The sequence below is a fragment of the Pseudophryne corroboree genome, chromosome 1, assembly GCF_028390025.1.
Source record: "Pseudophryne corroboree isolate aPseCor3 chromosome 1, aPseCor3.hap2, whole genome shotgun sequence".
NCBI classification, from domain to species: domain Eukaryota; kingdom Metazoa; phylum Chordata; class Amphibia; order Anura; family Myobatrachidae; genus Pseudophryne; species Pseudophryne corroboree.
Window position 1 is genome coordinate 1,118,312,467 of NC_086444.1, and position 15,024 is coordinate 1,118,327,490.

The following is a 15,024-nucleotide window of genomic DNA, read 5'->3' on the forward strand; positions in this document are numbered from 1 at the left end:
TACCCCAGCAAGAGATAGAAAATTACTCCATGATCCCAGCCAAACAAATAATATACATATAATGCTTTTTTTATTCAGGGAGTACAGACTTGGGGCTCAATTCAATTAGGTGCAACTGTGGCTATAAGTGTGGCTATATGTTGCACTTATGTAGCTCCAGACTCGCTGACTTTGCTTGCAGACCTATAGGTCTGCATACAGATATTGGGCTGCATTCAGATTATGTCAACCAGCCAGACTGCAATGCCCAAATATAGTTTATTGATTAAGTTTTGTTGCTGTGTAAGTAACACATGGAAATGTTTAGCTCTTGAAGAGGTAAAATACCTGTGCATAAGGGAGATAATGTATAATGGTAGCTTTGTAAGCACAGTAGTAAGTGAGTATCTATGTTGATCAGGTATGTGAAGAAGCTCGGTGTCCCAACATCGGAGAGTGCTGGGGAGGTGGAGAATATGGCACGGCTACTGCAACGATCATGGTGTGTGATGACTTTATTTACTGCCAGTTCCTATTATCTATTCTCTAATGGTCTGACTTACCCCTCTGTAGGGTCTGCAGATAGAACATTCTTCTGGTTTCTGTAACTTATTCCTTTTATACTCTCAGTTAATGGGAGATACGTGTACCCGCGGCTGCCGCTTCTGCTCTGTGAAAACTGCTAAGAATCCTTCACCCCTGGACCCAGATGAACCATACAACACTGCTAAAGCCATAGCGGACTGGGGACTGGACTATGTGGTCCTGACGTCTGTGGACAGAGATGGTTGGTATGCGCCCAGGGGCAGAGCTACACTTTTCTTTTATGTGGTGCATTTAACAATTAATATGGACTCTGCACCTTTATATTCATGACTCCTCCCACTTTTTAGTCTGTACTCCTCTGTATACTTACAATACAAAGAAAATTAAAATGTCATACACCTGTACATCCCCTGTAGTAAAGCACTTACTTCACAGCTCTTTCTGCAGGGGATTCAAACTCCAGACCACATGTGCCATAGTCAGACATTTCTCTGGAGAGAGAGCCGTAATTTTGTTGTGTGCATTTACATCATGGTAATAACAATCGCTGACTTAATCCTCCTGTATTTAAATAAACAACACTCTAAGCAAGGGATTGTAACACTAAACCCCCTATACTACATCCAGACATTTAATTTGTGACTTGAAAAGAATATTGAGCAGCTCAGACGGTGTGTATTCAATTAATCTGATCTAGACTGTGTGAGATAACAAGCAAATTGTTTTATTTTGACACCGCTTCGTTAGAGGCATTCACAGGACAACGTTACAAGATTTACTTGTCTATATTATTATATGGTGCACAAGGACTGCGTTAGGATAATACGTTCTCTACCTCCTGGTTTTATATGACGCCTACAAGTACTATATTTTTCAGTCTAACTGATTTTCCAGCTCCGTAGTGAAATTTAGCATATATATGTATTGTGAGTTATATGTGGCATTTTGATTATATATTTTTTTTTTACAGATTTTAATATACTAAAACCATTTTATTGTTACCTAACACCATCTATATCAGATTATTTGAATATACACTGATTCTGCTGTTCAATGGGGGTCATTCCGATTTGATCGCTCGCTAGCAACTTTTTGCAGTGCTGCGATCAGGTTAAATCTCGATAAACTGCGCATGCATATGCACCGCAATGCACAGGCGCATTGTACGGATACAAAGAGGATCGGTACTGGGTGATGGATTTAACGAAAAATCCATTCGCACAGCCGATCGCAAGAAGATTGACAGAAAGAGGGCGTTTGTGGGTGTCAATTGACCGCTTTCTGGGAGTGTTTGGAAAAATGCAGGCGTGTCCAAGTGTTTGCAGGGCAGGTGTCTGACGTCAATTCTGGGGCCAAAAAGACTGAAGTGATCGCAGCGGCTGAGTAAGTCCAGAGCTACTCAGAAACTGCAAAAAAAAAATTTGTGCCGTCGGCTGCAAAAGCGTTCGCACACTTGCAAAGCGAAAATACACTCCCCCATAGGCGGCGACTATCTGATCGCAGCGCTGCAAAAAGTTACTAGCGAGCGATCAACTCGGAATGACCCCCAATATTCTTTTTGTATATCCTTTGATAAATGCACCATAAACAGCTGCACAAAGGAGTACTTTTAAAATAAAGTGTATCATACCCTATTTTAATTATTGTATTCCTGACAGCGCTACGTAGTATAATTTTTTGCTTGTTTCATTCATTTGTGACTTGTCATCAGTATAGTAATGTATGTGTGCACTTTATTAATAATAACTTAGTTTAATCCCCTGGTATTAACATTCACATCACTCCATGCAGGGGACTTGAATCTCAGGCCTCATGTACCACAGTCAGAGTGAATATACTGTACACATACATTAACATTGTTTGCACCTCTACTGAGCAGTTTAAATCTCTTTTACAATGTTTTCATTTTGATGTCGCTGTTTTTTAGATCTCCCAGATGGGGGCGCTGAACATATTGCAAAAACTGTGTCTCATTTAAAAGAAAGGTGAATTTTTCTGTCTTTTTTAATTTTTCTTTTTTCTTTTTTGTCCTTCTCGTTAAACACCATATCGTGTGCAAGTTTTATATTCTACAGAAATCATTGCCGACACTCTGGTTAGTAGTCTGGGTTGGACTAATCTTATGATAGCCACACACGATATTGGAGCTGATGTTGCATATGTTGGACTAAAATAATGTACATGCCCAAAAAAGTCCGATCAGTTATGAGTATGGCCAAAGATCTGTTCAACAGAGGCCAGCTAATTGGCTTGTGTGCAGCCATTTGCCAACCACATGAACAGGTTCCATGGGATCTGACGGATTGACCGGAGTACCGTACATATAAATCGCATTGAAGAGATTTATGAAATATGTTGCAAAACAAAAATGTAGTATTGCCATTGGCAACTTATCAGATTGTTTAATTTTCTAAACTGCACTAAAAGTGGGGCTTGAATATTCATTTCTTGCAGTCTGTTCACTTTGCTGCAGCCATAACATTCCTTATGTATCACTGCATATCGCGATGATACATAATGTACTGTTGTAGCAAAAACCTCACTCCCTAGCAAGGCTTTTCTCCTGGTCAGCAGCCTAGCGCTGCCTGCAAAGGGTTAAAGTGGTATTTGCATATGTGGCTTGCGTACGCATATTTGCATAGTAATTTCACCTAACGGAGAACCAGAAAAGCCTGTCTGACACTGCTGGTCACCATTGGCGGGTGTAAATAACGCTATCCTGAGACTGAGCTAGATAGTGGCTATGCTTTTCTTAGCTTGGTAAACCGTGATAAACCTTTTCTCTGGTGAAAACACCGGAAGGGCTTAGCTCCGCTTCATAAATAGACTCCTTACTCTCCATTCTCTGCACTTTTAATCCAGCCAATCAGCTTGTAACTGTCATTTTTCAAACACAGCCTGTAATACAGGTTGAGTATCCCATATCCATATATTCCGAAATACGGACTTTTTTGAGTGAGAGTGAGATAGTGAAACCTTTGTTTTTTGATGGCTCAATGTACACAAACTTTGTTTAATACACAAAGTTATTAAACATATTGTATTAAATGACCTTCAGGCTGTGTGTATAAGGTGTATATGAAACATAAATGAATTGTGTGTATGTACACACACTTTGTTTAATGCACAAAGTTATAAAAAGTATTGGCAAAAATGACCTTCAGGCTGTGTGTATATGGTGTATATGTAACATAAATGCATCCTGTGCTTAGACTTGGGTCCCATCACCATGATATCTCATTATAGGATGCAATTATTCCAAAATACAGAAAAATCCGATATCCAAAATACCTCTGGTCCCAAGCATTTTGGATAAGGGAGACTCAACCTGTATATCAGTTAGGAGCTGATTGGCTGGAACTTTCTCTCAGTCCACTTTATCTCCGTCCAAGGCTTAGTAAATAGACCCCTATATACTAATGTACAGTATGTCCACTTTCAACAACAGTGCTCCGTTTGTAATGCCTTATATAATGTCATTACTTTGTACACCTACGTTACAGTGCTCTTTTCTGTAGCACAATACGTTAGGTTTCTTTGTTTCTTTGTTTGTTTTTTGCTCCAGGAATTCAAAGATTATTATCGAGTGCCTAACGCCAGACTTCCGAGGGGATATGAAAGCTGTAGAAACCATCGTCCATTCTGGGCTGGACGTTTACGCCCACAACGTAGAGACCGTGCCAGCCTTACAAAGGTACTAACTGCACTAAAGGAAAAATCAGATATGGTTTGATTTGCATTGATTTATTCATTCCTATGATTTGATTTACGTGATGTTTGACCTCTCGAAGGCTAAAATAACTTGGGAAGATATTAATCTGCATTTTCAGTTTGTATTGATGTTATCTGTATATCTGTAGTGTGCACTTTACAGCATACAGTATATGTACAGCCCATGTATGCTGGCGGAGATCATGTGTTTCCATGGTTACTGCAGAAAACAACAGTGTGGTTGGAATTCACTTGTGGGATCTCGCAATCAGAAACTCGTTATGCACATAGAAAAAAAACATAATGGTGAAACTGTTATTCTGCTTACAGACCGTTTCTCAGTCATATCCATAATATATATATTTTGTCTAAATTAATTTACCAAAAAGCGTGGGCAATTTAAAATGACTGCAGAAACTGCAACCCGTCCTTCTCTATGACCACATTGGCTGTGAGGGACTTCAGTTGTTTTTATAGTTCCGGTTGGAGCTTGGTGCTTGTTTTATGGCTGCTTATAGCAGCCTTTCTACGCTTTATGTAGAGGTCAACAGAAAACCAGAGTTTAGCTCTCTTTACAGAAGCAGTCGGCACAATGAGTAATACGCCCTCCCAGAGTTTCCCGTGGAGAGAGCCTGTCTGTTGATTACACTACTGCGGGCACTAGAAACCCACCTATTCATCAAAGCATACTCTCCTGATGCATAACCTAGCCCTGAGGCCGCTCCTCCGTCCCCCTGCCTCATACCTTGAACATCTCAGCTTTGCTTACATAACACCACCAGTCTGCCTCCCGGTTACTTGCACCTCATGTCATCTGTCTGTCGACCCTTTCCACTAGATTGTTAGCTCATCAGAGCAGAGCCCTCTTTCCTCTTGTTGTCTAAGCCCTCTTCTCGACACATTTCAGAGCAGGGCCCTCTTCCATTCAGCGACCATCTTTACCCGCTTTTTCTGCTGCTGGTAAAGGCTCATGTCTATCTATGGCCACCAGCCCCAAGTAGCATGATGATCACTCCATCACTACTTACATTTTAGCTGTATTATGTTTTGAGAATTGTGGTGCTCTTTGTTACCTGTACTCTGTTTCTGTTATTTATTTACTGTAATGCTATGTTTTGTCTCCCTGTACTGTCCTTTGTACGGCTCTGCAAAACACTTGTGGCGCCTTTATAAATAAAATGTAATAATAATAATAAAATAATACTATCACCCGTGCAAGAAACTGCAAATCGGGAGTACTTACTAGCTCTTTACTGGAGACATAAACATTATGTTTTGCCCTAAAAGAAGCCATCCAGTGGAGGTACCATTCCTATCCTGGAATTATAGAGTAGAACACGTTTTTGCTCTGTTCTTTTATTGTTTCAGAATCCAGACGGATCCTTTTGATCCATCCTGAACCTGACATTCCTTAGCATTCTGACAGCAGGTGGACAGCTTTATGATGCGAGTCCTGCAGGTCAGCCATTAATAGTATGAAACTGTCCAAAGACATCAGGTATATGCATGCATGTTCCAAGCCAGAGAGGACATTAGGTTAGTATTTGCATGTTCCAAGCCAGAGAGGACATTAGGTTAGTATATGCATGTTCCAAGCCAGAGAGGAATCCCAGTGCCACCTCAGATGTGCCGGTCAGTTCCATCTCTCTCTGGTTCTGCCTTTTGGCCTAGCCTCAGGCTGAGGATGTACGTAGGACCAGGAATTGCACAGCTACTTCTGAGAGTAACCCCCCATCCCCCCCCCCCCCCCTGTAATTACAACTTTGGGATATTCCCAGTCCAATGGCGCCCTTGGATGAAAGAAAGATTAGGACGTTATACTCTTGTTAAATATTTCTATCTGACTCCATTGGTTGATACGGGCCACTCACCGGTTATACGGTGTTCATGGTTTGTCACTGTTATTCTTGTTAGGACTGTAGTTCTCATAGGAGAGGCGACGGATGATTGCCAGTAATTTTCAGGTGTCCAAGCTTCTGCCTCTGCACTCTATAACCCAGTTAGATTCAGAGAAAAAATGTTTTATCATAAGTCCAAAAATCCCATTTTTATGCTTCTACATAGTATTGAAAGGGAATGCTGAACTTTAATACTGAATTTCCATCCGGCCAGAACCTCGCTGTAACAGTAATATGGTGGGATACTCTCAATATTTGCTTTCCTCGCACTAATATATAGTTGGGATGCATTGCTACAGAGACACGCAAGCAGTTTCAATTTGTTGTTGCAAATGAAAATCAGCTGCTGATCAAAGGAGTTTCCCAGGGTAGAGGAGACCCAATTACTGAACTTACTGCCATAGGGAGAGACTTTGTTAAATTGGACCAAATGACATTATTACTGCCAATATCACAGACTGATGAAAGATATAAAGGTATAAATTATGCTTAGAATGACTCTTTGTATGGCTTGCATTATGTTTCTAGGCAGGTACGTGACCCACGTGCTAATTTTGAGCAGTCTGTGAGTGTGTTGAGACATGCTAAGAATGTTCATCCTGACATCGTTACAAAGACCTCCATCATGCTGGGTTTGGGAGAGACAGATGAGCAGGTCCATGAGACAATAACAGGTGAGTGACTGAAGATAATCATTGGTTTTACCCACCTATGATCAACATACCACGAGTCTACCTCAACACGCTGGGAAGAATTCTAAAGGATCTCCGGATAAGGCTCACGAAAAGGTATTTGAGCACCAGAGCCGGGAGTGAGCAAAGAATTCCGACCCAGGAGGAAAGTGGTAATATATAACATGGCCATGTTTTAAATATCAGCTGAGGTGTATGAACTTTTATCATCGCTATAAGCAAAAGCAATTACATATATCCTTGCATGTCAATCTATAAGCAATTAATTGGCTGCTGCCATATATTGAACTAGTTCTGAATATCAGCTGAGCTGCATGAACTTTTACTATTGCCTTGAGGAAAGCATGTATATTTCCCTGTAGATCAGGGGTGTCAAAGACAAGGCCCGCGGGCCAAATCCGGCCCGCCAGACCTCGTCTGATGGCCCGCGGTGCCGCCGCCATGAAACCCCCTTCTCCCGAGTGCCCAGCTCGGGGGGGGGCGGGGTTTCGCGGAATGACGCGATTGCGTCGTGACGTCACGGCGCAAACGCGTCATTCAACGAAACCCCGTCGGAGGAGGGAGAAGGGAGCCGCGCAGACGAGGAGGGAGAGGCGGCTGAAGAGCGGCGAGAACCGCTTCAAATGTAAGTCAGCCCCTCTCCCTTCCTCTCTTTCTCTCTCTCTCCCTCCTTCCACCACCTGCCGCAATGTGTAAAATGGGGACCTGTGCCTGCCACAATGTGTAAAATGGGGACCTGTGCCTGCCACAATGTGTAAAATGGGGACCTGTGCCTGCCACAATGTGTAAAATGGGGACCTGTACCTGCCGCTATGTGTAAAATGGGGACCTGTGCCTGCCACAATGTGTAAAATGGGGACCTGTGCCTGCCACAATGTGTAAAATGGGGACCTGTACCTGCCGCTATGTGTAAAATGGGGACCTGTGCCTGCCGCTATGTGTAAAATGGGGACCTGTGCCTGCCACAATGTGTAAAATGGTGACCTGTACCTGCCGCTATGTGTAAAATGGGGACCTGTGCCTGCCACAATGTGTAAAATGGGGACCTGTACCTGCCGCTATGTGTAAAATGGGGACCTGTGCCTGCCGCTATGTGTAAAATGGGGACCTGTGCCTGCCACAATGTGTAAAATGGGGACCTGTACCTGCCGCTATGTGTAAAATGGGGACCTGTGCCTGCCACAATGTGTAAAATGGGGACCTGTACCTGCCGCTATGTGTAAAATGGGGACCTGTGCCTGCCGCAATGTGTAAAATGGGGACCTGTGCCTGCCGCAATGTGTAAAATGGGTACCTGTGCACTATAAAAGGGGGCACATGGCTGGGCACTATAAAAGGGGGCACATGGCTGGGCACTTTAAAAGGGGGCAGATGGCTGGGCACATATAAGGCAGGTGGAGCGGTAAATTTTGGATAGACCTACAGATACAACCGGCCCTTTGATGGGGACCAAACTGCTGATGCGGCCCCCGATGAATTTGAGTTTGACACCCCTGCTGTAGATCAATCTATGAACAACTAACCCACTACTGATGTGTATTAAATCAGCGACACTCTCTAAATGAAAAGGAGCAGCTATTAAAATCACATACTAATTCATCTGGAAGTTCTAAGTGTTGTGGTCAGTAGAGTGTGGATCTGGGAACTTAATTATACACCCTGACCAATAAATAAGGAATTGTAACAGCTATTTTTCAACATAGCAACAATCTATAAAAAAAGCTTCTACTTCAAGCTGAATGAGCAATCTAATATCAACTTAGAGGCTGGAGACCTCTACAGCATTGGAAGGAAACAGTTTGTTGCATTTGTATCCAATTGTTTCAGTGGTGTATTGAAAAATCAAGTATACAGAGCAGAGCTATTGTACTATATTATATATATTATTGATGTATTATTGTTTTATTGGCTTGAATTTTAATAAAATATATAAGTGATATGTGGAATTAGATTTATAGGTAGGGGGAAAAAAAGGGCTATTTTAGCTAAAGAAAAATCTAGATAAAATTAATGAATAAAAGTATTTTATTAAGAAATCTATTAGCGCTGTCTGTTTTTTCTTTTTTTTTGAGCATATTGCATTGAGGGGGTAGAGAAGTCCCCCTATCTACAGTGAGCTGCTTGCAGATTTCTTCGATTGCTTGTTTGATCGATCCTTTGGAAACGGTATAGCATAAACATAGGTATTAACTACTAATTGTCAACCAGCGCTAAGGGGCCACTTTATTGTGTCTTTTGTCTGTTGACTGAAGATATGATGGCCTATGCACTGGAGGTGGGGTGCAGTGGGGTCTGTCCAGGGTGCTACAATACAATGGGACATCACTGGGTGCAACGCAACCACCGTTTTGTTCTTAAAAATTTTTTTTAGATGAAGTATACGTCTAGATTTAGGCAGCTGTAATTCCCCGTCCGTTTTTTAAATGTCCCTACACTATGCATGTTAAGTGTGGATAGCAATATTTATATTACCACAAGCACCTATTTATACACAGGAATATAAACTTGTATCTTGTACATTAACAGCTTTGCGAGAAGCAGACGTGGACTGTTTGACTCTCGGTCAGTACATGCAGCCGACAAAGCGTCACCTTAAGGTAACAACCTATGAACCTTGCACTGTGGACTTTGGGAGTAATTCAGAGTTGATCACAGCAGCAAATTTGTTAACAGTTGGGCAGACCCATGTGCACTGCAGGGGGGCAGATACATTTGTAGAGAGAGTTAGATTTGGGTGGGTTATTTTGTTTCTGTGCAGGGTTTATGGCTGCTTTATTTTACACTGCAAATTTAGATTTCAGTTTGAACACACCACACCCAAATCTAACTCTCCCTGCACATGTTATATCTGCCCCCCCTGCAGTGCACATGGGGGGTCATTCCAACCTGATCGTAGCTGTGCCCCCCCCCCCCCCCCCCTCGCAGTGCACATGGTTTTGCCCAACTGCTAACAAATTTGCTGCTGCGATCAACTCTGAATTAGGCCCCTTATTCCATGTGATCTGACAGGTCCCGTGCAACTCTGCTAGCTTCTGGCGTTTTATTGCCGAAAATGCACTTCATATTAGGGGTGTGCAATAATTTTTCAGATGCACAAGTATTATGCAATGTTGTATACGCTCAAACTACTTGTTGAAGCAGCTGGACCAGTCCGAAGCAGGTATATCTGCTACATGCTGGATGAAGGTCTCCACTGCAGCTTCCAGTGACTCAAAACGCACTCCACGTGCTTGATTTGTGGGAGCACGAAGAAGTCGCAGGGGCCAGCTGTGGACTGTATGGCAGATTACCAAGCTCCTGGATGCGTTCATTGGCCAAAAAATCCACCAGTTTCCTGGACTTGTGGGCAGGTGCATTGTTGTGATAGAGAAGAGCACCACGAGCGTGAGTTCTTGGGCAGCGCCTGGAAATGGCTTCCAACTGTTGTGGCGGGCATTGGTTGGTGAACCAGTGCCCAGTGACGGTGTGCTGCTGCACGACTTGTACAGTAGCTACATGACCAGTCTTGGCCAGAAAAATAGCCACCATCTGCTTGGCCATGATGGGCTCATGTGGTGGTGCACCTCCAACTGGGGTCCACTGACCCGTCTTGTTGTTTTGTCTTGGGGTCAAAACTCTAGATCCAGGATTCATAGCCACTGATGATCTCCCAGACAGAGTTTGAGCGACCACCATCAAACCTGACATTAAAAAAAGCTATGGCTGTGATATTGTAACACTTAATATATAAATTCAGAGACTACGTCGCACACAGATCAGCACAGTCTCCTGGTGCATCATAGTCACATCACGTTGTGATAACTTTTTTTTTGTAAAAAAAGATGTCTAGTGCTAGCAGAGTCTCACGGGACATGGCATGCCAAGAGGGGCTGTTTGGCGTGACTGCAACAAAGATGTATGAGGACACATCTGTACATACTCTTTTCAGAATTGCAGTAGGATCAGTTTAATTTGCCTAAAAACTGATATTTATCTCTTTTGCAGGTTGAAGAATATGTCACACCGGAGAAGTTTCAGCACTGGGAGAAAATAGGCAACCAGTTAGGTTTCCTGTATACGGCCAGCGGCCCTCTGGTGCGATCATCGTATAAAGCAGGTATGGCATATTACCCATGACATTTGTCTAGAACACCTAGAACTCCTATCTTATAAGTTCAGTTTGTTTTTCCTATTTTATATGTATTTTATTCCTTATAATTTCTCTTGCGTATCGTCTAAAAGTTGTTCGGATAATGTAGTATATGAACCACACACAGTACGGGCCCAGGTTGCTTCTCTTTTTGCTGAAATATAGCGAATTCTCCTCCAAGTGACCTTCAAAGTTCACGCCAACTTCTTGTTTTATAGGAGAGTGTCTGTAACCTGACATCTGCAGGCGGCAGACACTTTGTATGTTGTTTCCAAGAGTGTGTAGTTCAGTAATAGGCCTGCGGCATCCACAACACACATGATGGCGCTGATGACTCTTAAGGCGAGATATAATAGCATCCGAGATTGCAGGAATTGCGGGGGATGCCGGATGATCTGTGTTCTTTTTCTTAAAGCAGCAGTCATTTACAAGGCATGATTTTTCCTTGTAAATGACTGCCGTTTAAAAAAAAAAACGTCAGAGATCAGCCGACATCTCGCTCCTCCGGCAGTCTCAGACGCCATTACTTTACGCCATTTACGCCAATCCCACCTTTACTGTTTTAGTCTTTGTCACACAATTCACTTACCTCTTAGTGAAGCAGTCATTTATTTGCATGTGATTTACACAGCTTGTGGGTTGTCCCCTTTGTGGAGGGGACAAGATTAATATCATAAAGAGAGATGATATTATTAGATTTGTGGTGTCTAGGCATCTGCGCAGGAACAGAGGATAAATGCACAGCCCGCCTACGTTTATATATAAATAGTAGTGTTTGCCTGATACAGTCCACCCTGAGCCCCTAGCACTGGAGGGTGACAGCATCAAAGGCTCTCCCAGCTGCTCCCAAAGACTTCTGTGCCTCCTCCTGGGGGGATTGACTAACAGCTGCTGGTGTGTTTGTGTCAGGATCTACCTCGAGAGGTGTCTAAGCTCCGATGGCGTATTTTTCTCAATAGGACTCTCATCGGCCGCAGCATTAGCATAGAGATGCAGTAAGCAGTTGCTACTGCAAATGCGCCCACCTCTGAAATTATTATTATTATTATCCTTCATTTATATGGTGCCACAAGGGTTCCACAGCGCCCAATTACAGAGTACATAAATAATTAAACAGGAAAACAGCAACTTACAGTTGAGGACAGTATAGGCCAAGTACAGATTAAATAAACATAGTTACATCAGCAGATGACACTGGAATAAGTATCAGGTGGCAGAAGACTGCTGGATGTGGTACAGTTGAAGATTATTAAAGTAAGACAAAGGATAAGCACATGAGGGAAGAGGGCCCTGCTCGTGAGAGCTTACAATCTAAAGGGGAGGAGTAGACAGACAGGGGTGACACAGATGGGGTACATAGAGAACGTGGAACAGAGGGTTAGGATGAGATTTGGCTGGGTTTGGTGAAGAAGTGGGTCTTGAGAGCCCGTTTGAAGTTTTGTAGAGAGGTGGAGAGTCTGAGGGGGAGAGGTAGGGAATTCCAGAGAAGTGGTGCAGCACGTGAAAAATCTTGGAGGTAGGATTGGGAGGAAGTAATCCGTAGGCAGGAGAGTCGTCGTGCATTAGCAGAGCGAAGAGGACAGGTGGGATCACCTCACCCCCCTCCCCTCTCAATGTTATTACATGTCATGCGTGGTGATGTAAGTGTTCTCTGTGTTATTTTGGTGAAATATGTGTATTTGGTGTATATTGGGGGGATACTCACTGCCTTTAACCAAAATAATTCTCATACATTTATTAGGTGAATACTTTTTGAAGAATTTGGTGGAGAAGAGGAAAACTAAAGCCATTTAAGGAAGGAAATTCAATTTTTATGTGGACTGTCGCACCAGGGACCCAGAAATATGTCATGAATAGGCTAAGCCGTGTACCCTGGCATTGTGAACTCCTTACCCGCCTAAGGAATGCAATCTGGGTTAATACAGAAGAGACAGACAGGTGATGTGGGGTACATGCGGAGGGTAGGCTATTTCAGGAACAACCTTACAGACTGCATCTGCCTTGTAATGTGCACATACCTTACTAACAGTGATGCAGGCGATTTCCTTGTGTGCATAAAGAAAACTACACAATGGATGTGTTATTGCTGTAACAGCTGCCCTACACACATTTTCTCCATGTTTACTTAGTGTTGTCTTGAACTTGCAAATCAAAACATTTCTCAAAATCACAGCGATGTAGTATGGTGTATAGTCCAGCATACGGAACGTTGCTGACCGTTTTGGATTATTTAAAATAATTAAATACATTAATGAATAAAAGAATAGGATATTTATTGTCTATGAATAAAGAAAAATTATCCTCATGGTTTGAATTGTGTCAGTAAGTCAAGTGTGTGGGAAAACAGCTGTAATGCAGTAAATGTGCTGCATAACCATGGTGATCATTCCGAGTTGTTTACTCGCTAGCAGTTTTTAGCAGCCGTGCAAATGCTATGCCGCCTCCCACTGGGACTGTAGTCTAGCTTAGCAGAAGTGCGAACGAAAGGATCGCAGAGTGGCGGCATAATTATTTTGTGCAGTTTTAGAGTAGCTCAATACCTACTCAGCGCTTGCGATGACTTCAGACTGTTCTGTTTTGACGACACAAACACACCCTGGTTTCGGCCAGCCACGCCTGCATTTTTTCGAACACTCCCTGAAAACGGTCAGTTGACACTCAGAAACGCCCACTTCATGTCAATCACTGCGGCCAGCAGTGCGACCGAAAAGCTTAGCTAGACCTTGTGTGAAACTACATAGTTCGTTGTAATATTACTTCGCGTGTGCGCATTGCGCCGTTTTTTTGCCTCATCTCTGCACAGCGAACTAATGCAGCTAGCAAACAACTCGGAATGACCACCTATATTGGTTGGTGGGTCACTCATCCCTCTTCCTAAAGCCAAAGGCGTTCTCTAATTACTAGCATGCTGGCAGTCTCCACTCTCTCATTTCTGAACCGTAATTAATTAGTATTGTCAGAATTTCAGAACATACGGCTCACATAGAAGCCATGTATTATCATCTACTATTCGGGGAATGTTGATTAGTGACAGGTTCACTTTAAGGGGGGGAATTCAAATGTTTGAAAAGTCGGTTGGGTGTCTGTTATTTCCTGTCTATTAGATAGGAAAAAACAGACACCCAACTGACTTTTCAAACAATTGAATATCCCCCTAAATGTCTGTCATTTAGCTGACTGCAAAATCTGTTACGTTGTGCAGCACGTCACAGTATAAGGTTGTAGACGACGCATTTCACATGCAGAGTAAACTTCTGATATACAATCTGGTTAACCTTGTATATAGGTTTTTTTTTGCATTGATGTCCAAGGTGTATTTGGGTTCATGGAGGTAATGAAGACATAGGCCCCAATACACAAGCCCCCATTCCTCAACATACGAGCCATTATGTACCTGCCAGATGTTCCCTCAGGATTAAATACCAGTCAGCATATATAGCATACAGATATGCCCAGATAATACACTATACAGTAATGTGCACATAATGTATCTTCTTGTAGAACCACCAGTAGAACGTTTAAAAATAGGATTTTGGTACTTACCAGATAAATCCTTTTCTTTGAATTCACAGGGGGCACTGGAGTACTCTTGGGATATGGACGGGCATTAGCAGGACAGGCACTGAATATTTAAATTAGCAAGTCTCCTCCCCTCCATACTCCCATAGTACCTCAGTGTTTTTTACTGAGCCGAACAGGAGCGATAGAGAAGATCAACAATGGAGAATTACATATAACATTATAACATAACGGACAACAATGAAGTTGACACATAACGTAACGGACAACTAAACAGTTGACAATCGATATAACCTGAACATTTGAACAAGTCTGTGAGAATGTGTTACCATAAGATCCACTGAACTTACCCTAATACAGGTAAAAACTGGTCTGGGTGGGCGTCCAGTTCCCCCTGTGGATTCAAAGAAAATTATTTATCTGGTAAGTACCAAAATCCTATTTTCTTCTTCATCCACTAGGGGTCACTGGAGTACTCTTGGGACATACCAAAGTTTCCCCCTTGGGCGGGAGAGCTGTTTGGCACCTGTAACACTAGACGGCCAAAGCT

At 42.7% G+C, this 15,024-nt stretch overlaps 1 protein-coding gene across 1 annotated transcript in view; it reads left to right on the forward strand.

The window, feature by feature from the left end:
- LIAS (lipoic acid synthetase) overlaps positions 1-13,260 on the forward strand; it is a 60,651-nt gene extending 47,391 nt beyond the window's left edge. Inside the window, exons 4-11 of the mRNA XM_063922779.1 lie at positions 401-481; positions 610-766; positions 2,453-2,510; positions 4,091-4,219; positions 6,663-6,808; positions 9,353-9,423; positions 10,811-10,922; positions 12,697-13,260. Coding sequence (XP_063778849.1) covers positions 401-481; positions 610-766; positions 2,453-2,510; positions 4,091-4,219; positions 6,663-6,808; positions 9,353-9,423; positions 10,811-10,922; positions 12,697-12,749 — 807 coding nt within the window. The 3' untranslated portion in view covers positions 12,750-13,260. The remainder of the gene's footprint in view (positions 1-400; positions 482-609; positions 767-2,452; positions 2,511-4,090; positions 4,220-6,662; positions 6,809-9,352; positions 9,424-10,810; positions 10,923-12,696) is intronic.
- Positions 13,261-15,024: the final 1,764 nt, after the last annotated feature.